The sequence below is a fragment of the Eptesicus fuscus genome, chromosome 13 (genome assembly GCF_027574615.1).
Source record: "Eptesicus fuscus isolate TK198812 chromosome 13, DD_ASM_mEF_20220401, whole genome shotgun sequence".
Taxonomy (NCBI): Eukaryota; Metazoa; Chordata; class Mammalia; order Chiroptera; family Vespertilionidae; genus Eptesicus; species Eptesicus fuscus.
In genome coordinates this window covers 81,074,554-81,099,956 of record NC_072485.1, presented here as the reverse complement: position 1 = coordinate 81,099,956, position 25,403 = coordinate 81,074,554, and the positions used below count along the sequence as shown (strand labels likewise).

At 52.0% G+C, this 25,403-nt stretch overlaps 1 protein-coding gene across 1 annotated transcript; it reads left to right on the top strand.

The window, feature by feature from the left end:
• The first annotated feature begins 11,620 nt into the window (after window positions 1–11,620).
• Window positions 11,621–24,881, top strand: LOC103303722 (organic anion transporter 7-like). The gene is made up of 10 exons (XM_008160718.3): window positions 11,621–12,046; window positions 14,097–14,200; window positions 16,774–16,928; window positions 17,013–17,181; window positions 17,963–18,086; window positions 20,301–20,416; window positions 21,305–21,519; window positions 22,767–22,875; window positions 23,746–23,949; window positions 24,785–24,881. The coding sequence occupies exons 1-10, from the start codon at window positions 11,621–11,623 to the stop codon at window positions 24,843–24,845; spliced, it is 1,683 nt and encodes a 560-aa protein (XP_008158940.2). The 3' UTR covers window positions 24,846–24,881.
• Window positions 24,882–25,403: the final 522 nt, after the last annotated feature.

Here is a 25,403-nt window from a genome sequence, read left to right as displayed (position 1 = left end):
ACACACACACAACACACACCAACACCCCCAACACACACATACACACACCCCAACACACACACACCCAATACACACCCTCCCCATACACACACACACACCCTAAACACACACACACACACACACACACACACACACAATACACATACACCAACACACACACCCAATACACAAGCTCCCCATACACACACACACACCCTAACACACACACACACACACACACACACACACACAATACACATACACCAACACACACACCCAATACACGCCCTCCCCCAACACACACACACACACACACACCCCACTACATCAACAAACAACGAGCCTGCGTGGTGAGTGAAAGGGTTAAAGGGATCCCAGGGGCAGAGAGAGACTTATGGGCTCAGCAGAGATCTCGCAGGAAGCCTGCAGCCTTGAGCACCGCACCGCTCAGGTCACCAGGAGACCCCGGATGGGAGGAGCCGAGGGCGGACAGACCCCAGGTCAGCAGAGCGGCCTGCAGCCCGCCAGGAGGAACAGCCTGCTCATCCGCTGATGCCGTCCTCGGCCCAGCCCGCCCGCTCCGGGCGTCGGAATAAAACTCCTTTGATGCACTGAGGCCTCATTCACAGGTGCGCCCCCTGCGAACCTCTCAGGGTATATGGCTGTTTATTGTGCTGTCTTTCAACTTGTCTGTGTGCTTGGAAATTCATATAAAAAGTTGGGCAAAGAAGAAACTGCTTTTTCAAGTTGAAAAATGAGCCCGGTCCGATCTAAATAAAAAATATTTATCTCCCACCCCTGTTCCAGCCGCCCTGGTTCCCGCGCAGGGGGGGCGGGGGGCGGGGGCGGGGCCGTGGGAGTCTCGCTCTGTGGCTCACGCCTCTGCCCCTGCAGCAGCTGCTGCCTGGCCCCTCCAGGTGCAGAGGGAGCAGCGGGGACGGGCGGGGCGGGCTCCCAGCCTGCTGAGCCCCTAGCCTCTCCCGATGTCGTCCATGCTCCCCGCTGCCCCTCGGTGCCTGGGGGCCCTCTTCACACGCCCTCCGCTTTGCAAGGCGGTGACTCACGACGGTGCGATCCCAGGTGGCTCCACTAGAGGGCAGTAGAGCACGACGTTAGGCGTCTCACCCGAAGGCCGCTCCGGTGCTCGGCTCCTGCCTCCCAGGTGGCTGTGCCAACTTCCGCTCCCACCAACTGCGCTACCCGACCTCGAGGAGCCACACGTGTCCCTCCAGAATGATAACACCCCTCCCTGCCATTTGATGAGCAACCGCCATCTCGAAGTTTTGTTTTTTTAAAAAAATATATTTTGATTTTTTACAGAGAGAAAGAGAGAGGGATAGAGAGCCAGAAACATCAATTAGCCGCCTCCTGTACACCCCCCATTGGGGATGTGCCCGCAACCAAGGTACATGCCCTTGACCAGAATCGAACCCGGGACCCTTCAGTCCGCAGGCCGACGCTCTGTCCACTGAGCCCAACCGGTCAGGGCTAGAAGTTTTTAATAACTGTTTCCATGCAGATCACGTCCCGGCTCTATGGACACTAATTGCCGCATGACCTTGGGTAAGTTCCAGAGTGCGGCGTGATGATTGGGTGCGCGTGTGTGTTGTGAAAGTTTGCCACGACCAGGCTAGTTCACGTCGTCGTCACCTCAGGCAATGACGTGTCATTGTTACGATGAGAACATTTTTCTTTTATAGAATTTATTTTTTAAAGTGTTGTAAACTATCCACAAGTGAAAAAAAAAATCGCTGATAATCCTGTTGCAAAATGATGACCGAAGAAAGATTAACCAGGCACTTGAGGAATGTTTGCTGTTCTCCAAAAAATGGAATGAAACCCAGGCCGCCTTCTCAGCGCCGTAGAATTTCTATACCTTCGATCACGATGCTTCCTCACCACAAATCCCTGCTTTTTGGGAAAATATATCCAACACATTTGCAGCTCTGACCACTTTTCAGTGTGCAATTCGGGGGCATGAACTGCATCCACAGCCATGTACAATCATTAACATTATCGATTTCTGAATCTCTTTGCTCACTGCAAACAGGACCTCCGGACTCATGAGGCAATAACTCTTCATTCTCCCATGACCCCACCCCCAGCTCATTCATGTGACCCCAGTCTCCTTGCAAACCTCCCTCTAGACCAGTGGTTCTCAACCTTTCTAATGCTGCGACCCTTTAATACAGTTCCTCAACACAGATCTTTACATTATGATTCATTAACAGCAGCAAAATTACAGTTATGAAGTAGCAACGACAATAATGTTATGGTTGGGGGTCACCACCACATGAGGAACCGTATTAAAGGGTCGCGGCATTAGGAAGGTTGAGAACCACTGCTCTAGACAGAAGGTAACTGTTTTATTTTTTATTTATTTTATTTTTTTAATGAATCTTTATTGTTCAGATTACAATTGTTTCTCCTTTTCCCCCACATATCTCCCCACCACCCAGTTCCTACCCCCCCTCCTCCCTTACCTCCCCCCCCCCCGCTGTCCTTCTCCATAGGTGTATGATTTTTGTCCAGTCTCTTCCCATACTCCCCACACAGACACCCCTTTCCCCCTGAGAATTATCAATCAACTCCCATTCTATGCCTGATTCTATTAAGTTCACCAGTTTATTCTGTTCCTCAGATTTTTAATTCACTTGACTTTTAGATTCACTTGTTGATAGATATGTATTTGTTGTTTATAATTTTTATCTTTCTTCTTCTTTTTCCTCTTTTTAAAGAATACCTTTCAGCATTTCATATAATGCTGGTTTGGTGGTGATGAACTCCTTTAGCTTTTTCTTATCTGTGAAGCTCTTTATCTGCCCTTCAATTCTGAATGATAACTTTGCTGGGTAGAGTAGTCTTGGTTGTAGGTTCCTGCTATTCATCACTTTGAATATTTCTTGCCACTCCCGTCTGGCCTGCATGGTTTCTGTTGAGAAATTAGCTGATAATCGTATGGGCGCTCCCTTGTAGGTAACTAACTGTTTTTCTCTTGCTGCTTGTAAGATTCTCTCTTTGTCTTTTGCTCTTGGCATTTTAATTATGATGTGTCTTGGTGTGGTCCTCTTTGGATTCCTTTTGTTTGGGGTTCTGTGTGCTTCCTGGACTTGTAAGTCTATTTCTTTCATCAGGTGGGGGAAGTTTTCGTTCATTATTTCTTCAAATAGGTTTTCAGCATCTTGCTCTCTCTCTTCTTCTGGTACCCCCATAATTCTGATGTTGGTTCGCTTGAAGTTGTCCCAGAGGCTTCTTACACTATCTTCAACTTTCTGAATTCTCTTCTCTTCATGCTTCTCTGGAAGAGTGTCCTTGGCCTCTTTGTATTCCAAATCTTTGAGTTGATTCTTGCAATCTTCTAGTCTGCTTTTGGGTCTCTGTATAATATTTTTTATCTCAGTCAGTGTATGTTTAATTTCTAGTTGGACCTCATTGAATTTATCGGCCTTTTCCATGAAATTCTTGAAAAACCTTATAACCGTGGTTTTGAACTCTATGTCCAGTCGCTTGTTCTCCTCCATTTCTTTGGTTTGTGATCTGTTTCCTTGCCTTCTCATATTCTCTGCTTCCCTAAGTTGGTAGGGTAGTTTTGTGTACTAGGTGTCCTATTGGTTCAATGGGTCAGCCTCCCAGTTACTTGAGGTGGACACTCTTGGTGTACCCTTGTGTACTGTGTGTCCCCCAGCAGGAGCTACAGCAAGGGCTAGTTTTCTCCTCCTTTGCTTGGGCGGTTTTGGAGCAGTCTGGAGCTGCAGTTGGTTAAGCTGCCACAGAACAGGCCATTTATATGCAAAAGCCGCTGTGTGGAGCCGGGGCGGGTTTGTAGGATGTGCGGGGCGGGACCTCAGGGCTGGGCGGGGTCTCAGGGCATCACTAGGCTGGGGCGTGGCCAACGGCAATGGCTGCCGTCAGCCATCTCTGCCTTTCCACGTTTCCAAGTCCCTGCGCCCCGCGCTCCAGCGCAGTAAACAATGATTGCTGGGCGCACCTCTGCAAAAAAGTCACTCTCACTTTCCGACCCGATGGCCGAGAGTCCAGCTTCTCCCCGTAGGTGCCTGGGTCCCCCGAGTGTCCCCAGAAACTGGATTTCAGAGTGATCGGGAGCTTGTCTCCCTGCGGGTTGAAGAAAAGCCGCGCACCCAGCCGCCCGCCGCCGGCCCGATTCGCGTGCCTCCGTACCTCAGCTTTTCAGCGATTGTGCTTCTTTCTCTCCTTAGTTGTAAATCTTCCACTCAGCCAGCTTTCCCGTGGTTCTGGGTGGTAGACGTTTTTGTCTTTTAGTTGTATTTTTGAAATTGTTGTGTGAGGCAGCAGATTAGTTGTTTAACTATGCCGCCATCTTGGTTCCTCTACCAGAAAGTAACCGTTAATCTGCTCTCTGTGAGTGTGCGTCTCCTAGTGTTTCCTGTACGTGGAATAACACAGTATCTGTCCTGTGTGTCCAAGGCTCACGAGTGTTGTGGCACGGAGCAGGGGTTCACTCTTCCTTAGGACGGAGACCTTCACAGTGTGTAGAGACCCACTCACCTGCGGATCCTGCTTGGGTCCACTCCTCCCTCAGGCTAGTGACTGCTTTCCTTGGCTGCTGGCTGCTTAACCTGGGTCAATAGTTGATTTCTCTGCATCTCCTGGTGCAAATGCTCCCGTTCCAGACCAAAGACCTCAATACAAAGACCATTGTCAGGTATACGACCGTCTCCCCACTACGCTGTGAAGCAATGTTTGTTCCCATTCCCCAGAGAAACAGACCAAAGGAGATTTTTTCCCTTAAATTAATTTACATAAGTTTCTTTTTAAAATGTATTTTACTGATTTTTTAGAGAGAGAGGGGAAGGGCCGGGATAGAGAGATGGAAACATCAATGAGAGAGAAACATCCTCGATCGACTGCCTCCTGCACGCCCCCCACAGGGGATCGAGCCCCCACCCCGGGTCTGTGCCCTGACCGGGAATCCAACCGGTGGCTTCTTGGTTCCTGGCTCAGTGCTCAACCGCTGAGCCACACTGGCCGGGCCCAAAGGAGATTTGTTAAAGGAACCGGCACACACGGTTAGGAAAGCGGAGAGCTTCCACCAGCTGCCGCCTGCACACACGGAGAGCCGGTGCGGGAGTCCCAGTAACTTTCGACAAATGATTTAATGTGCTTTTTCTAGAAATTTCTCTGTCTCAAATCCTACCATCATAATTTGGCTATATTGGCTGTCCGACACAGCTATTTCCCCTATAATGCAAGAATTTAACTAGGTGATTTCTAAGTTACACATGCACGTCATAGCCCTACCAGTGGTTGGCAAACTCATGAGTCAGCAGAGCCAAATATCAACAGGACAACGATTGAAATTTCTTTTGAGAGCCAAATTTTTTAAACTTAAACTATATAGGTAGGTACATTGTTATTAACTTAATTAGGGCACGTGGTATTTTGTAGAAGAGCCACACTCAAGGGGCCAAAGAACCGCATGTGGCTCGCGAGCCGCAGTTTGCCGACCACGGCCCTAGCAGGTGTGACTCCACCTGTAAATGCCCGGGCGGGTGATGCAATCGCCGTGGACTGACATGACCTCTTGTTATTCCGTTGCTACTGTCTTATCGCAGGCGACTGAGCCTCACCGTTTAGAGGTTGTTACAGGTGTTACTTCTGACACAGGTGTCTCTTCAGGGCACTGCACACCCTGAACTAAACATTATTTTGTCTTATCCTCACCTTTACACTCGCTAGGAAGCAAAATCCAATAAGAAACACACACACAACTTTTCCCAACTCTCCCACTCCTTCCAGTCAGGTCAGAAAGGAGGTGGAGGGGAAATCCTTCGACGAGGGGTAAGGCGGCGGAGACCATTCCACATGGAGACGGAAGTCTCTTGTAAATGTCGGAGGTGGTCAATGGTGAGTGAAGAAGAAAAGAATGACAACCGAGACATCTTGCTCCACAAATCATGACCCTTCCGACAAGATAATGGCTGCTAAGGTCGCGTGCCATTAAGGGAAATGGGGGCCACTGTTGAGAATGAAATCTTGGCCCATACATGCCGCTGGACAGAATAAAATCTTTAGTTCCCAAATTAATGTCGCCAAAGGAATGAAAAGAGCAGAATAAATCACATAATTTCATCCTGAGTTATGTGGGGGGACCACTCTGCCCAGCCAGAGCTGTCTAGTTTTCTTTGCACAGAATGTTATGGATTCTGGATGATTTCTTAAAAACAAGCATTTTAAAACCTGCCAACAGATGTTATATATCAATTTCTTATGTACTGAGACTGTTTCTCAGTCACCTATTAAGTGTCTTTAAATTGTATACTTGTGCCCTGGCCGGTTTGGCTCAGTGGATAGAGCCTTGGCCAATTAACCGAAGGGTCCTGGGTTCGATTCATGCCGTACCTCGGTTGCAGGCTCCTCCCCGGCCCAGGCCCCGGTTGGGCTCGTGCAGAAGGCAACCAATCGATGTATTTCTCTCACATTGATGTTTCTCTCTGTCTTTCCCTCTCTCTAAAAATCAATGGAAAAATATCCTCGCGTGAGGATTAAAAATAAGTAAGTAAATAAATAAAATACTTGCACACAGAGAAACTGGGTTGTTTCTGTCTATAAGACTACTCCCAGCTAAATGCCATTGCAAGCATTTGCAATTTATGTTGTCGGGGGCATTAGAGGTAATAATGAATAATCTAATATTTTGAATTCATGAACTATGCATTTGACTTCTCAAATACACACAGTACCGATGTTAACCACCTGTCAAAAGCTAGTTTACAAATATTATTGTAGATTTTTTGGAGGGAGGGGTTGCAAATATTTGGTCTAGGTAGAGCCACTAAGATCAGATTTATTTCAATTCCACTGAACAATCAATCACATGGACTCTAAATAAGCTGCCGAATTGCCAAATCTACTGTTTGTTTTATTGAACAAAAGGCACTGCAGCTGTGAGCTCTGACGTTCACGTGGGCTAGCTCTCGGCCGCGCTCGCGGGCTCAGTCTACAAGGCGAGAGGAGAAGATGTGAGGTTTCTGCTCTGATTCGTAAAAGTGCGTGGAAGGTGCCGTGTGCGTCCGCACACAAAGAGAAACAGCCACACACACTGCAGAACAACTACTCTCAGGCCCGTGGAAGAATGAGGTCAAGGGCGGCCACTGCCCCCAACACTAGAGAGACAGAGAGCGACACGGACTCGCAGCTTCCCCGGAGCAGTGCTGGCAGGAACACCTGGACTTAGCTGAAGACCATCAGTGTCTCAGCGGAGGCTAGTTTGAGATTTAAGAGCTCTGGGAAAGCGGGGCCCCCACACCTTCGTGGAGCCCCAGCAGGTTCTCAGTGTAAAGATCAAAGAAAAATGCCTTCTTCCTTCCACAGGAAGAGAAGCAAAGTAAATATTTTAAACCATCCCCAGAGCCAGGGTATCTGCCCTTGCTCTGTGCTCTGCAAGGAAGGCCAGACCGCGAGAGAAGCTGCATTACCAATGTCTTCTCTGACATGGAGAAAGGCCATTAGTCAGCGCCACCCCCTCTAGATTTTCTGTCTCTCAGCTGAAGATCCCAGTGCGGGGATGTTCACCCACCACAAAGAAAAGAAATTTAAAAATCCTCTGGACCTAACTGGTTTGGATCGGTGGATGGAGCGTCGGCCTGCGGACCAAAGGGTCCCGGGTTCAATTCCGGTCAAGGGCATGTGCCTTGGTTGCAGGCACGTCCGCAATGGGGGGTGTGCTGGTGGCGGCTGATCGATGTTTCTCTCTCATTGATGTTTCTGGCTCTCTGTCCCTCTCCCTTCCTCTCTATAAAAGGTCGGTAAAATATATTTAAAAAAATTCTTTGTAATATTACAGAATGTTTTCCCTTCCTAGGACCCAACCATCACATCCACAGGGCTCTGGGACAATAACAGTAAATTATAAGGGAGAGAGCTGCAAGACACAGATTCCATACAAGGAATTGCTAGAGATTCCATGTAAGAAGAACCAAGGACGGCAGGGGAGAGGTAAAAAGTACACTCGAGGAAATGGAAGCCTCTGACACATACAAGTACACTGAACCTCACACTAAAGGCCTGGTTGCCTCAACCTGATTACCCAATGCACCAGAGACAAAGCAACCATCAGAGACAGTCGCAGATATGCCGTGGAATTTGGAATTATCAGACTAGGAATTTAAAATACTGTAGCTATGCGTAATATGCAAAGGGCCCCAATGGGAAAAGTGGATACTGTGCGAGAACAGAAAGTAATACAGCAGAGAGTGGGGAACTCTGAGAATGAACCAAATGGAAAGACTAGAAATCAAAAACTCTGTAATAGAAATGAACGCCTCGAGAGTGGACTAGACGTGGCTAAGAAAAGAATCCATAAGCTTGAAGATGTCTCAATAGCAACCTTCCACACTGAAATACAAAGAGAAAGTAGAATGAAAAGATGTAACAGAGCATTCACGATCTGGGGACATTCACAAAAGGTGTAGTATGCGCATAACGGGAGTACCAGAAGGGGAAGAATGGGAAAGGAGTCGTGGAAATATTTAAAGTAACGATGGCCGCGCATTTCCCCAAATTAAGGGCACACACCAAATCAAAATCAGGGGAAAGGCTCTGAAGAGATTTATTTCTTTTAAGAACAGACAAATGCATGCAGGCGGAAATTGTACCATTGGTTGCCAGAGTTTGGATGGAGGTAATTGGGATTGAATGGTAATAGCAATGGTGTTTCTTGTTGGGGTGATGAAAATGGTCTAAAATTAGATAATTATTGTCATTTCAAAGTTTCCCCAGGCATTAGGCTTAGCAGATAAAGACTCCAAAGCAGTTATTAAATGTTGCAAAAACAGGTTTGAGAACTAAAGGAAGGCACGCTAAGCATGACTTGTCAAATAAAATATGTCAATAAAGAGACAGATATTATAAAAGGGACTGCTTGAAAATTTGTGGCTTGAAAAGCACAGTTGCTGAAGTGATACATCCACTAAGTGTCTCAGAAAAACGAGTGACTGTGATGATAGAGCAGTAGAGATTAAGAAACATGAAGATCAGGGAGAAAAGGACTGGAGAATTCTCCAAGAAAGCGTAACAACCCTTAACGTGTATAAACCAGACAGCAGAGCATCGAAGTATGTGAGGTAAAAAGTGATTGAGCATCAGCCTATGAATCAGGAGGCCGTGGTTCAATTCCCGATGAGGGCGTGCGCCTGGGTTGTGGGCTTGATCCCCAGTAGGAGGCATACAGGAAGCAGCCCGTCGATGATTCTCATCGTTGATGTTTCTATTTCTCTCTCCCTCTCCCTTCCTCTCTGAAATCAATAAAATATATATTAAAAAACACAAAAAGCCCGCTAGAACGGCCAGGAGAAAGAGGTGAATCCATTATTACAGTTGCAGACTTCCATAGCCTTCTATAAGAAGTAGACGCGGCAGGCAGACAATCGGCAAGGCCTTAGCTGTACTCAGCAGCACCTTCAACCAAACATTTACAGACTTCATCCAACAATAGCAGGATATACATTCTTCTCAAGTTCATACGGAACATTCGCCAAGATATTTTGGGCCATAAAACACACCTTAACAGTTTTTAAATATAGATACTCTATAATGTACCCTCTCACACAGCCATGGGATTTATCTGGAAATCAGCCAGAAAAACATAGCTGGACTATCCCCAAATACTTGGAGATTACACAACACGCTACTAAATAACACATGGGTCAGGGGAGAACCCTCAAGAGTAACTTAAACGTATCTTAAACTACATGAGATTGAAAATGCAACTTAGGAAAATTTGCGGGACGTGGTGCAGTTATGTTTGAGGGAAATTTACAGCATCGAATGCATATATTAGACAAAAAGAAAGATCTAAAATCATTAAGCTAAGCTCCCATGTTAAGAAACTAGAAGAGCAAGTTAAATAAAAAGAAGCTGAAGAAAAGAAAAGATAAAAGTTAAATCAGAAACCCATGAAATTGAAAACAGGGAATCAATATAGAAAATCAATGTAATCAAACGGTAGCTCTTTGAAGATGTCAATAATATTGATAATTTCTCTGAAATATATAAATCAGGCAAATCCATGGAGACTGAGGTCGTGTTTGCTAGGAGGTGGGGTTGGGGCGGGAAGTGGGGCGTGACTCCTGATGAGTACAGGTTTCTGTTGTGGTGACGAGTGTTCTGGAATGACAGAGCGGTGATGGATCCATAGCTCTGATGTGTAAGGCCCATGGCGCTGTGCGTTTTAAAGAGTGAATTACATCAATAAGGCTTCAGAAAAAGAATTTTTGTTTTTTTGTAAAATAGTTTTATTGATTTCAGAGAGAAAGGGAGAGAAATAGAGAGATAGAAACATCAATGAGGAGAGAGAATCATTGACCGGCTGCCTTCTGCACACCCCACACTGGGGATCAAACCCATAACCCAGGCACGTGCCCTTGACTGGAATCGAACCGTGACCTCCTGGTTCATAGGTCGATGCTCAACCACTGAGCCATGCCGGCTGGGCAGAAAAAGAATTTTTTTTTAAATTATTGATTTTTCTTTCTTTTTTTAATTTATATTTTATTGATCTTTTACAGAGAGGAAGGGAGAGGGATAGAGAGTTAGAAACATCGATGAGAGAAACATCGATCAGCTGCCTCTTGCACACCCCCCACTGGGGATGTGCCCGCAACTAAGGTACATGCCCTTGACCGGAATCGAACCCGGGACCCCTCAGTCCACAGGCCGACGCTCTATCCACTGAGCCAAACCGGTTTTGGCAGAAAAAGAATTTTTAATGGAAGGTTTAGTACTAACAAAGGTAACCCGCACACCCCGCGATATTTTCTCTTCAATTCCTCCACAGCGCACATGCGTGTACCGTATGTTATACTATCGAAGTACAGTCATTGCCTACCGCTCCCTAACTCCCTGTAGTGTGAGAGCCTTAAAGGCCTTGTCCCACACAGGCCTGCATTCCCAGCACAGAAAACATCCTCACACGTGTTCTCTGGATGAACAATACGCTGAAAAAATAAACCTCTTCAGGACCTTACCCCTGGCTCCGCCCCCCGCCCCCCTCACCCCCACGCTGCCCCGTTTTGAGTAACATATTTTCAAAGTGAATTCACGGCTTGATTGGACCGCGAGCGGAACCTCAGTACCCCTCAGTACCCCGCGGGAAGATCGCACCGTTTCGCCTGCTTCAGCTGGACTCGGGCTTGTGCTCTGAGCTCTTCAATCACAGCCCAGCCCGGCGCCTCCTCTCAGTGTGTTTCACAGGAACATAGAAAGCGTCTCCCTGCGGAGCCTCCCCAGGGACGGGGAGGAGGCCAGCACGCCAGGACGGGTTGTTGGCTGTGTGCGCAGAGGTGGGGGGCAGAGTCCAGCGCTGCTGATGAAATCCGTTCCCACCACGCAGACCTTGGGACGGTGCTGACCGCCAGCCGGTGGCCAGGTCTCAGCTGACGGTTCCTCTTTAGCTCTCAAGAACTCGCCAGCCGGCCTGGCCCTCGCGCGCCTGGGACGGAGTGGCGCTGGCCCCGCGGCGGCTCCGGGGCCCGTGGCCCAGAGCGCGGGGTCCGATCGGCGCGCCCTTCATGTGCCCCCGAGGAAGGAAGCCTCTTCCCTCCCTGAGCTTTGCTAACCACAGCCGTTCTGTCCCCGCTCGGGGCTCGCCTGGCGCCCGCCGATGGCCTTTCACAAGCTGCTGGACGAGGTGGGCGGCCTGGGCCGGTTCCAGCTCCTGCAGATGGCCTTCCTCTGCCTCTCCTGCTTCCTGGTGTGCCCGCACATCCTCCTGGAGAACTTCACGGCCGCCGCGCCCGCGCACCGCTGCTGGGTGCCCATCCTGGACAACCTCACCCGCAACCTCACCCGCAACCTCACCGGCCCGGCCAGTGGCCCGGGGGCCCTGGGGCAGGACGCCCTGCTGCGGGTCTCCGTCCCGCTGGACGCGGACCGGAGGCCGGAGAGGTGCCGCCGCTTCCGCCACCCCCAGTGGCAGCTCCTGCACCCCAATGGGACCTGGACCAACGCGAGCGAGCCGGCCACGGAGCCCTGCGTGGACGGCTGGGTGTACGACCTGAGCACCTTCTCCTCCACCATCGTGACCCAGGTGTGGGGCCCCGCTCACCTCTGTGGGTACGCGGTCTGGGAGTTGGGGGGTAACGCGGGTGATGTCACCAGCTAGGTGCCCATGGCTTTCTTCCTTCACGCCAGACACCTACACGCTTAATGAGCACGATGAACCCCAAATGAGCCGTGGCCTTGCTGGTACCTAGCTTTGTCTTCAACAGGAAGACTGAAGGTGAAGCAAGTCATGCATGTAATGTGTTTACAATGTTGTGCAAGGTCGGGGAGGCCCAGCCTTGCTTGAAAATTAGAAACGTCTGGGAAGTTGATGGACTCCTCCAACCACAGACGGTACGGCTGCAGGGGCCGTGTGAGAAAGTCTGTGGTGACATTCTGTCATCAGTAAATGTATTTGTCTATGTATTAACATACATTTTTATTGATTTCAGAGAGCAAGGGAGAAGGAGGGAGAGATAGAAACATCAGTGATGAGAGAGAAAATCATGGATCGGCTGTCTCCTGCACGCCCCCTGCTAGGGATCGAGCCTGCAACCTGGGCATGTGCCCTTGACCAGAATTGAACCTGGGACCCTTCAGTCCACAGGCTGACGCTCTATCGGCTGAGCCAAACCAGCCAGGGCAGTAAATTTAAAGCTTCTCAAATGATTGCACTCTGTAGCCAAGATTGAGAACTACTGAGTATGAAGTAAACCAAGGCATTAACATAGCCAACAGGGTCAGAGGAGGCTTCCCAGGGGAAGTTACGTTTAAGCTGAGATCTGATGACAAGGGCAGCTGGAGGGGCAGCCGGAGGGGCAGCTGGAGAGGAAGCTGGAGGGGCAGCTGGAGGGGCAGCTGGAGGGGCAGCTGGAGAGGAAGCTGGAGGGGAAGCTGGAGAGGAAGCTGGAGAGGAAGCTGGAGAGGCAGCTGGAGGGGCAGCTGGAGAGAAAGCTGGAGGGGCAGCTGGAGAGGCAGCTGGAGGGGAAGCTGGAGGGGCAGCTGGAGAAGCAGCTGGAGGGGCAGCCGGAGGGGCAGCCGGAGAGGAAGCCGGAGGGGCAGCTGGAGGGGCAGCTGGAGAGGAAGCTGGAGAGGAAGCTGGAGAGGCAGCTGGAGAGGAAGCTGGAGAGGAAGCTGGAGAGGAAGCTGGAGGGGCAGCTGGAGGGGCAGCTGGAGGGGAAGCCGGAGGGACAGCTGGAGAGGCAGCTGGAGAGGCAGCTGGAGAGAAAGCTGGAGAGGAAGCTGGAGAGGAAGCTGGAGAGGCAGCTGGAGGGGCAGCTGGAGAGGAAGCTGGAGGGGCAGCTGGAGGGGCAGCTGGAGAGGAAGCTGGAGGGGCAGCTGGAGGGGCAGCTGGAGAGGAAGCTGGAGAGGAAGCTGGAGAGGCAGCTGGAGGGGCAGCTGGAGAGGCAGCTGGAGGGGCAGCTGGAGGGGCAGCTGGAGAGGAAGCTGGAGAGGAAGCTGGAGGGGCAGCTGGAGAGGAAGCTGGAGAGGCAGCTGGAGGGGCAGCTGGAGGGGCAGCTGGAGGGGCAGCTGGAGAGGAAGCTGGAGAGGAAGCTGGAGAGGAAGCTGGAGAGGCAGCTGGAGGGGCAGCTGGAGAGAAAGCTGGAGGGGCAGCAGGAGGGGCAGCTGGAGAGGAAGCTGGAGGGGCAGCTGGAGGGGCAGCTGGAGAGGAAGCTGGAGAGGAAGCTGGAGAGGAAGCTGGAGAGGCAGCTGGAGGGGCAGCTGGAGAGGAAGCTGGAGGGGCAGCTGGAGAGGCAGCTGGAGAGGCAGCTGGAGGGGCAGCTGGAGGGGCAGCTGGAGGGGCAGCTGGAGAGGAAGCTGGAGAGGAAGCTGGAGAGGCAGCTGGAGAGGAAGCTGGAGAGGAAGCTGGAGAGGAAGCTGGAGAGGAAGCTGGAGGGGCAGCTGGAGGGGAAGCCGGAGGGACAGCTGGAGAGGCAGCTGGAGAGGAAGCTGGAGGCAGCTGGAGGGGCAGCTGCAGAGGAAGAAGGCTGTGCCGTGACCTCACATGCAAGTCCCCGAAGCTGTGTCAGTCAGGTCTCTGCTGAGGGGAACAGGCGGCTGTGAAGCTCTGCTGAGATGGTTTCCTTCCCTTCCAGTGGGACCTGGTATGTGAAGCTGAGACTCTGAAATCAATGGCCAAGTTCTCGTTCATGGCGGGCATGCTGGTGGGAGGGGCCATCTATGGCCACTTATCAGACAGGTGAGTGTCCCTGGTCACAGCCCCTGGACACTGGGGCATCTCCACGAATCACTCTCCACGAAGAAGCACGTGTTGCAGGGGACGCCGTCCTGCGGCTTTCTAGGCCCCGCACATGAGTTCTTGATCCATTTCGGACATGAACCCCTTATCAGATGTATTATTGGCAAGTATGTCCTCCCGTTCAGTAGTCTGTCTTTTCATTTTGTTGATGGTTTCCTTTGCAAAACGCTTTTTAGTTTGATGGAGTCTCATTTGTTTATTTTTTCTCTGTTTCCCTCGCTGGAGGAGATACGTCAGAAAAAGCATGACTTAGGAGGCATGTCTGAGATCTCACTGCCTGCGTTTTCTCCTGCGAGTGTTATCGTTTCGAGTCTTACATTTAAGTCTAATCCGTTTTGAGTTTATTCCTGTGTATGCTGTACGATGGTGGCCTAGTTTTATTTTTTTGCCTGTACCTGTCCAATTTTCCCAACACCGTTTATTGAATAGACTGTCTTTCCTCCATTGTACGTTCATGCCTCCTTTATAAAATGTTAATTGGCCACATAGGCGTGGGTTTATTTCTGAGCTCTGTTCTGTCCCATAGTCCGAGACGTCTGTTTTCATGCTAGTCCATGCTGTTTTGATTGCGATGGCTTTGTAGGATAGTTTGATGTCAGGTAGCGTGATTCCCCCAACTCTGTTCTTCTTTCTCCATTTAATACTTTTGGGTTGTGGTTGACTGTGGATGACTGAAACCATGCAAAGCACAACCCTGGCTAAAAGAAGACCACGGTGTGGCAGCTGGCTTACCTGGTGTCACTGAGCACAAAGTCCCACCAGCAACAGATTGGAGAATCCGCTCTGCTGTCCTCAGTTCCTATTTGCAAACAGGAGGGCCGCTTCTGCGACAATCTATCGTGTTTTATTTTATTAAATATACTAGAGGCCCGGTGCACAAAATTCGTGCACGGAGGCGGGGAGGCGTGTCCCTCAGCCCAGCCTGCACCCTCTCCAATCTGGGACCCCTCAAGGGATGTCTGACTGCCCGTTTAGGCCCGATCCTGGATCAGGCCTAAACAGGCAGTTGGACATCCCTCTCACAATCCAGGACTGCTGGATCCCAACTGATCACCTGCCTGCCTTCCTGATTGCCCCTAACCGCTTCTGCCTGCCAGCCTGATCACCCCCTAACCACTCCGCTGCCAGCCTGATTGATGCCTAACTGCTCCCCAGCCAGCCTGTTTGCCCCCAACATCCCTCCTCTGCCAGCCTGGTCACCCCTAACTGCCCTCCCCTGCAGGGTTGATCGCCTCCAACTGCCCTCCCTTGCAGGCCTGGTGCCTCCCAACTGCCCTCCCCTGCTGGCCATCTTGTGGTGACCATCTTGTGTCCACATGGGGGCAGGATCTTTGACCACATGTGTGTTGCAGTGATGGTCAATCTGCATATTACTCTTTTATTAGATAGGATAGAGGCCTGGTGCATGGGTGGGGGCTGACTGGTTTGCCCTGAAGGGTGGGGGTTCCCTTGGGGCGTGGGGTGGTTTGCAGGCCGGCCACGCCCCCTGGTGACCCAAAAGGAGGCCCTGGTATCTGGAATTTATTTACCTTCTACAATTAAAACTTTGTAGCCTGGAGCAAAGCCAAGCCTGCTGCTGGCTCTGCGGCCAGCAGCGATTTCTGTTGGAGTTAATTCACCTTCTATAACTGAAACTTTGTAGCCTTGAGTGGAGGCTTAGGCCGGCAACAGGAGGCGCGGAAAGCTTGGCTTCTTTTGTTACCACGGAAACCCTCCTGCTCTCAGTGGCTGAGCCATCTTGGTTGGGTTATTTGCATATTTGCTCCTGATTGGCTGGCGGGCGTGGCCTGGCTGGCGGGCGTGGCTTGGCTGGTTGGCGTGGCTTAGGCGTAGCGAAGGTGCGGTCAATTTGCATATTACTCTATTATTAGGTAGGATTTTATTGATTTTTTTTACAGAGAGGAAGTGAGAGGGATAGAGAGTTAGAAACATCAATGAGAGAGAAACATCAACCAGCTGCCTCCTGCATGCCCCCTACTGGGGATGTGCCCGCAACCAAGGTACATGCCCTTGACTGGATTTGAACCTGGGACCCTTCGTGCGCAGGCTGATGCTCTGTCCATTGAGCCAAACCAGCGAGGGCTTCTGTATTTTTAGTGATGGCGTTAGGGCAGAGACTCTCCACCTCAGCACCAATGATGTCTTTTTTAAAAAAAATATTTTTTTTTGATTTTTTACAGAGAGGAAGGGAGAGGGATAGAGAGCTAGAAACATGGATGAGAGAGAAACACCGATCAGCTGCCTCCTGCACCACCCCCACTGTGTATGTGCCCACAACCCAGGTACATGCCCTTGACCAGAATCGAACCTGGGACCCTTCAGTCCGCAGGCCGACGCTCTATCCACTGAGCCAAACCGGTCAGGGCTGGGTCGATCTATTGTTGATTCTTCCTGGTTTCAAGTGCAACGTCTCACGTACGGAAACATCGCCTACGTGTCAAGAAGCCTTCTTTGTGACGATTTTTGCCACAGGCTGTTGTCATGCCCACCTCTCCCCCGTCCCCGCGCCCCAGGTTCGGGAGGAGGCTGATTCTGCGGTGGTGCTCCCTGGCGCTCGCCATCGCCGAGACCTGCGCGGCCTTCGCGCCCTTGCTGCTCGCGTACTGCGCGCTGCGCTTCCTGGCCGGCTTCTGCACCATGGGCATCCTCAACAACAGCTCTGTGCTCAGTGAGTACGTTGTGCCAGCGCGACCTTTGACTCTGGAGGCCCCGCTTTGTCGGAAGCCGAAACCCTGCTTGCGCTTCCTTTCAGTTATGGAGTGGACCGCGCCCCGCTTCCAGGCCCTGGGGGTGACCACGACCATCGGCGCCGCCAGCGTGGGCCAGCTGCTCCTGGGGGGCATGGCCTTCGCCATCCGCGACTGGCACACCCTCCAGCTGGTGTACTCCCTGCCGCTGTTTGTCCTGTTTCTCTCCTCGAGGTACCAGCCGCCCCGCTTCCTTCGTCGGAAGGACCCTGGGGTGCGGGCTCCCGGAATAAGGACGCGGAGCGCGCTCCTGTCCTCAGTCAGCGCGTGGGCACGCGCGCTCCCGGTCTGGGCCTTGTGCACGATCCCGGGGCCAGGGCAGGCAGGGCTGCCAGGCAAACCAAGGACACGCAGTGAAACATGCATTTCAAAAAGGAAAAAAAAAAAGAAAGTGAATTTCAGAGAAGCAACATTCCTCCTTGTAGAACATCCCAAGCATGGCATGGGGCACGCGTCCCCTAACCATGATGCCTTGTTTATATGTAATTTCTATTGATCTGAGAGGCCTGCATTTTCGTCCACGAACCTGATAACATACAGGGTGTCGCATGCAAGTGAAATTTCACATAAGAAATGTTCCTTCGTGTGTGTCCAAAAGATCGCACAGGACGTAGCTACACCTGGCGGTCACTCACAGTCGCAGTTTAGCAGAATTCAACTTTAACGAGGCACACACACCCCCTTTTTATTTGCTAAAACGGATTCTGTTCCCTGGGATGTAGGGGGGAGGGGGCCAACATGACTCCTACTCTATATTCCCAGCCGTGAAGGTGTGTCCGTGGAGAGGGCATCCTCCCGGTTTCCTAGTTACGGTCCAGGAGGACCTAAGTCCCCATTTCCCGGTATAACAAGGCAGGAGGTAGGTATTAGAGGGGAGGGCGAGGTGTTGCAGGCAGAGGATGCGGGGAAGGGGCGAGCGAGACGTGGTTCCCCCTCTGTCGTCCTCTCTGACCAGGTGGCTGGCAGAGTCTGCCCGGTGGCTGATCATCGCCAACAAACCGGAGGAGGGCTTACAGGAGCTGAGAAAGGCTGCCCGCATGAACAGAAGAACGGATGCCGGAGACACCCTCACCATGGAGGTGAGCGGGAAAGGGCGCGGGTTATGGGATGCAGGGGAGACATGCGCTGACACGTATGTACCCTGGATGGTGTCCATGCGATGAACGAAGGGCGGGAATCCCCGTCGTGTTACCCAGCGTCCCTGGCCCCCAGCGGCTGTCAGCGCCGTGTGAGGGGACACGCAGGGATTCGGCGCGGCCGGAAGAATGGACTCAGGGGCCGTCCCCACAGAGGCGGTCACTCACCGTGACAGAGCCTCTGTAGGGGTCACTTAGCAAGATGTCCTCAGCGTTAGCTCGGTTGCAGCAAATGGCAGGACCTCCTTTCCTTTAAAAAATGTTGTTATTGATTTCAGAGAGGAAGGGAGAGGGGGAGAGAGAGAAAAGCATCCCTGATGAGAGACAATCATTGACTGGCTGCCTCCTGCACGCCCCCTACTGGGGATCGAGCTCCCAACCTGGGCATGTGCCCTTGCCTGGAACCGAACATGGGATCCTTCGGTCCTTGGGCCGATGCTCTGTCCACCGAGCCAAGCCGGCTGGGGCCGGGCTGTCTATGAAGGAATGAGACCCTATTCACCACATTACCTTTACCCAGTGATGGGAGGTTAGGTTGTGGCCAATGGCTTGGCTTTTGTGACAAGTTCTCTAATGAATGTGCGTGTGCTAATCTCTTCCAGATCCCGTTTACAGTTCTTTTGGAGATAGACCCAGAAGAGAAATTATGGGATCATATGATGGTTCTAATTTTAATTAAAAAAATATATCTTATTGATTTTTTACAGAGAGGAAGGGAGAGGGATAGAGAGTTAGAAACATCGATGAGAGAGAAACATCAGCCAGCTGCCTCCTGCACACCCTCCCCACTGGGGATGTGCCCACAACCAAGGTACATGCCCTTGACCGGAATCGAACCTGGGACCCCTGAGTCCGCAAGCCGACGCACTATCCACTGAGCCAAACCGGCTAGGGCTCTAATTTCAATTTTTTGAGGAACCTCCATACTGTCTCCGTAGCGGCTACACCATTTCACATCCCATCCCCTCCAACACGGCACAGGGCGTCCTCTCCTCCACGCCCTCGCCCGCTCTCAGCGTCTCTCTTTAATCACAGCCATCCTAGCTGGTGTGACGTGACAGCTCATTGTGGTTTTGACTTGTGTTTCCATAACCATTACCGATGATGGGCACCTTCCCATGTGCCCGCTTGCCATCTGTATGTCGCCTTTGGAGAAATGTCCGTTCCGCTCGTCTGCCCGTTTTAATTGAGTTGTTTGGCTGCTCTGCTCCTGACGGTAGGAGTTCCCGGGTGTTTGGGGATGAGCCCTTCATCGCACACACAGGGGGTCTTCTCCGTCCCGCAGGCGCCTTCTCACTGTGCCCACTGCCCCTCGCCGTGCGGAAGGTGCTCGGTTTGCTGTCGCCCCCTCGCCTATGTTAGCTTGTAGCCCGTGCTCTCAGTGTCACTTCCAAGAACTCATTGCCATGACCAACAGCGAGAAGTTTTCTCTAGGAACCTCACAGCCTCAGGTCTGACATGCCAGTCTCTAACCGTTCGAGGGGATTTACATCTCCGTTGTGAATTCTTGGCGCCACGATGGGAGACCAGTGGGCTGTGTACGCGTGGGCTCTCTGTCCTGTTTCCGGGGTCTGCATGTTTATTTTTATGCCAGTACCTCCTCCTTGGTGCCCGGAGCTTTGTATATATTTTGAAATCAGAACATAGGATGCCTCCGGCATTTTTGTGCTCAAAAAAGTGCTGTGACTATTTAGGGTCTTCGGTGTTGCCATCTGAGACCGAGTGAAAAACCAAAATAGACTCTCGGGAAATGCTCTTTCTTCCCGAGACAAACAGTGTGCGCGCCAAGGACGGCCAGCCGAGACCCACGCTTAGCTCCCAGGTCCTTCCTGTCCACCTGGCACCTGTGGGGCTTTGGACCATGACCCCAGGACCCGCCCCGCTGCCCTCCCTGGTCTGACTGTCCAACGGGCACGCCCTTCGGAGGTCTCGCAGCCCCGTCGAATCTCCTGTCGTGTCTTGGTGGCCACACCATTTCCTCAAGCTCCTCAGTCAGGGAGCTCCCCCCCCCCGCCCCCCCCCCCCCCCGTCTGTGCATCCTCCTGGCTGTATTTGCTGTAGACAGAGAGGGGCGGGGTCCACCTTGCCCTCTGCCGGGGGCCCACAGTGCCCACAGCGCTGTGACGGCTGACTGGGGTGCCGTTGCTGTCCTTGAAGGTTTTGAGGTCCACCATGCAGGAGGAGCTGGAGGCGGCGCAGACCAAACCTCCCGTGTCCGACTTGTTCCGCACGCCCAACATGCGTGAGAGGATCTGCCTGCTGTCCTGTGTGCGGTAGGCCGCCCGGCGCGCGGGGGGGGGGGGGGGGGGATGCTAATAGCGCGGGCGTGGCCCCGCGTCTCTCCGAGGACACCCCGTGCCGGAGGAGCGGAGTCGGGGTAACACACGAGGAAGCCGTAGGGACGCTGCCTTGTTCAGGGACAGGCAGAGAGCTAGGAAAGACGGACACGGAACGGACTGTCCGGTGAGGAGTGCCGTCTGCCCCATGGCCCCCCCGGGCTCATCCCTGGGAGCTGAGGCTGGGACCCTCAGTCGTGGCACAGGTTTTGATTTCGAGTTTTTTCACTTGTTTGTTTCTAGTGTAATTTCAGTGAAACTACAAATAGTAACACACACAGCAACACAGCTCTGTGGCTATTCACACATGTGAATAAGCAGCCACACCCAGATCGGGATGGAGAAAGGACTGGAAAACCCTAGAAGGCCCCCCCACGTGCCCGCAAGCACAACACTCCCCACCTCCCGAAACACTTCATCACAATTATGAGCCCCATCAGCATACAATATTTCATGACCGTTTTAAAATCATGACCCTGCAAAGACTTGTTCTACAGAACCGACCATCTCTTCATACTTAAAAAAAAATAAATTTTTATTGATTTCGGAGGGCAAGGGAGAGGGAGAGAGAGATAGAAGCATCAGTGATGAGCGGGAATCATTGATCGGCTGCCCCCTGCACGCCCCCCACTGGGGATCGAGCCCTGACTGGGAATCAGACGTGACCTCCTGGTTCATAGGTTGACGCTCAACCACGGAGCCACCACGGCTGGTGATGCCTTCATTCTTTCTCACCAAAGCCGGCCGCTTGGCTGACGATACTTCCCATCATGCCCTGGGTGCTAACCCTGAAGCCATCTCTCCTTCCTCTTTTGCTCGCCACAGACTTGCCAACTTCATACCCTTTTACGGCCTCAGCCTGCACCTCCAGCACCTGGGGAGCAATGTTTTCCTGTTCCAGGTTCTCTTCGGCGCCGTCACCCTCCCGGCCAATTACGTCGCCCTGCTGGCCCTGAACCGCCTGGGCCGGAGGCTGAGCCAGCTGCTCTTCCTGCTCCTGCTGGGGAGCTCCATCCTGGCCATCACGTTTGTGCCTCGAGGTGAGAAAGGGGCGCAGGTTGAAGAATGGAACTGCCTCCCCCTTTTTCCTGGGGAACCTACTCACACCCGTGTGAGGCCAGACGGAAAGGGGGAATGCGTTCTAGTGGCTTCCCCAGACCAGTCTCAGGATGGAGGACAGATCCTGCCCTCCGGTGGCTGGGAGGAGTCAAAGGTCAGGGAGGTCAGTTCGGACACAAGGCTGTCTTCATCGACCCCGAGAAGTGCCCGGTGATGGGTGTCATTCACTCCCGACCATTTCTCCACGAGAGCCATGAGCCTACCCTTGGCCCGCACACGTGCAGCTGTGAAGGGCGGTATGGCGTCCGTCACGCATAACTGTCTCATGTGCCCACGGCGCCCCCTCCCTCTGTCTGGCTCCTTCTGTGCCTCCCGCGTCAGGCCCGCCACTCCCGCTCCCCTCCGTGCGCCCGCGGCTGCTCGGTCACTAACCCCCGTGAAGAGTATGTGACGCATTTCACAGGGTCCCAGGCCGTGGGCTTCGCTCCCTTCGAGTGTCAGCAATGATGCAGCCGCCCTGCGCCAGAGTCCACTCTGACGTAACATGCTCATGAGATGGTGTGTGTGTTGTATATGTATGTGTGTGTGTGTGTGTGTTTGTGTGTGTTGTATGTGTGTGTGTGTAAATTGGGTAGACAACTGGCTCCAAAATTTCCTTTCAGAGGTTTCCAAAGCTTAACTGTTTCTTTCTGCTAATGCAGTCCTTATTCTCGAGTCTTCAAATATTATTCTAGAACACGCCACCCCCCAGTGTGTCCACCAACACGAGTCCCGCCCTTCCATCCCCTCCTCCTCCAGGGCTGTTGACGCTCCGTGCCCATGCGGCCTATGCCCCAGGTTTTGAACTCTTGGAGGACACTGCCGAGTCTCACCTCCCTCAGTAATGGCTCATGTCACATCCCACGTTTCCCGTGAAAGGCAGGAGGCTCGGGACAGAATAAATGATGGCAAACTCTGGCTGGTCTCCAGTTGCCCTCTTCGTCTTTGGAAAATTTCTGATAAGTAGGGAGAGGTGATGCAAGAACTCAGTTTTTAAAAAAAGATGTGACGTCCATAGATTAGTCATATTTCTCGGCTGTCCATCACTGTATTCTGGGCCTCCGTGTGCTTCCTCGACAACACGTGTAGCCCATGCAAGCATCGTCAACAGCATCTTTCCCAGGAATGATTTGGGAAGAGTGACTGCCTCAGCCCGGGTTTCCTGAGTCTCACTGGTCTTCCCCTGCAGACATGCAGACCCTGCGTGTGGCTCTGTCGACGCTGGGCGTGGGATTTTCGTCTGCGGCCATCATGTGCTCTCTGGCCCACGGAAATGAGCTCATCCCCACCATCATCAGGTACACAGCGCACGGAAGCCCCGTCGGGGTCCAACAGACCTTTCCCAGCGAGGGAACATTTACAGTGGGAAGCAAACTAAGACCAAGCAATTACAACAATTTATTTTTTTTAAAATATTTTCATTGATTTCAGAGAGGAAGGGAGAGGGAGAGAGAGAGAGAAACATCAATGATGAGAGAGAATCGTTGATGGGCTGCCTTCTGTATGTCCTTTACTGGGGATCGAGCCCACAGCTGTGACCTCCTGGTTCACAGGTCGACACTCAGCCATTGAGCCATGCCACCGGGCTAACAACAATTTATAGGTAAAGTTTATTTATTTAAACAAAATCCATTTGATTTTTTACAGAGAGGAAGGGAGAGGGATAGAGAGTGAGAAACATCGATGAGAGAGAAACATCAACCAGCTGCCTCCTGCACCCCCACCCCCTACTGGGGATGTGCCTGCAACCAAGGTACATGCCCTTGACCGGAATCGAACCCGGGACCCTTGAGTCTGCAGGCTGACGCTCTATCCACTGAGCCACACCGGTCAGGGCCAGGTAAAGTTTATTTACAGCTGACTTTTTGCCAGGCGCTGGGTTAAGTCCTTTAAAGTATCCTATCATCTCACATATTCTCCTGAACCACTGAGAGGCAGATGCTGTGGGTGAGAATATTTTCTAAATAATGACAATGGCTTGATGCACCTGTGCACTGGAAAGGACTGCAAGCCACAGGAGGGCGTGTTTGAGACGGGGTAGCGTATCGTCCGCCTCCGGTATCCCAACATGCTGTGCTGCCTCCCACAGTCAAAGCGCAGTGACAAGCCATGAGCGGCACGTGTGGGTTCTGACCAGATGGCTTTCGCGTTGCTGTTTGCACCCCCAGGGCCACAGCTTCAGGAATCGTCGCGATGGCCGGTAACATCGGGGCGGCCCTGGCTCCCCTCCTGATGATCCTGACGGCGTACTCCCCCCACCTGCCCTGGATCCTCTACGCGGTCTCCTCCTTCATCCCCAGCCTCGTCGTCTTCCTCCTTCCCGAGACCAGGAACCAGCCTCTGCCCGACTCCATCCAGGACGTGGAAAAGGAGTGAGTGACCCTGGCCGGCCCTTCGGGGAGCCTGGGCCCTGGGTCCGTGACGAGGACGGCAAACAACACGGATCACCGTCCTCCAGGCGGGTTCAGACCAGGACAGGTTCCACGGGGCCGACGCCGGGTCCCTCCCCGCGGTGACCTCTGGCTCCCCCAAGGCTCCTAGGTCACACAGACCAGCTCTGCCCAGCCTGCACCCGTAGGCTTCGTGGGGGAGGTGCCCTCCTGTGACACCCCCACCTGGAAGGTGTTTCACAACCACGCACAGATCCAAACACCAGCTTCTCCTCTCAGCCCCTGGCGCCCTGGGCCCCGTGAGTGCAGTGAGCTCTCTGGGACGCGGGTCCCTGGAGGACCGTGGATGCCCTGGTCCCTGGAGAATCTGAGGGGGTCAGGGAGAGGACAGAGCCCCCCCCCCCCACACACACAGATGCCCATTTCCCAGGGAGGGAGGGAGGGCTGCCTTTGACAGTCAGACCATCTGGGCGTCACTGGGGGTGCAAGTGCTGAGCAAAGAGGAAAGGGGGTGGAGAAGTTGGCATTGTAGACGACCGGGGATTGGGGAGGACTCTTGGTAAGGTTTTGCCTACTTTCCTTGCCTTTTCCAAGTCCCTTTGGCCAATGTCATGTGTGCAAAGCTGCCTTCCCGGGTCCTGCCCTGGGAACGTGGCCTCTTTCTCCGGAACATTTACTCAGACCCTCAGGGCAGGGGTCACGGTTTTCATCAAACGGGTCGAGGTGGGTCGAGGATTAGCTCGCTCTAAAGAACACACAACATGTATGTTTTTTAATGTTTTGTGTTTGTTTGCTGTTTTCATTGTGTTTGTTCCAGGAGAAAAGGCTCAAGAAAAGCAGAACAGCAAGACACCTTCATAAAAGTGACCCGGTTTTAAGGAATTCCAGGAACGGACTGCTAATCCAGGAAAAGAAGGGGGGCGGGCAGGGGGTGGGATCATGCCAAGGTGTTGGCAAACCTTGGGAAATAAATAAATAAATAAATAAATCAATAAATTAAAAGCTATAATGAAAAAGACAGATCCTACTGACAATTGCAGTCCTAAATAACTGTGTATGTAATACCTGTGATTAATTATACAAAGAAGTATGAGAAAAGTCATCATACTCTTAAAGAAATCATCATAAAATATGTGTACGCAGACACATAAAATATGTGTCGATCCCCAGCGTGGTTCTGGATAGAAAGATAGAATTGTATTGAAAACATTGATTGTGCTCCAATTACTTGGTAGTTGATGGAGTAATTAATCACAATGAAAAATCATGTATTCTTAGAGGAATTTGAAGAAGAGTTTACAAATTTACCTGTAAATTAATAATAAACAAGGCGCTTAAAAAATAAGAGGGTCATGAGTGAGGGGCTGCCTAGTGTTTAGAGCAGCATACGCCAGACTTGATCACAGCAGCAGTAGCCAACACAGCAGTAGCAGATG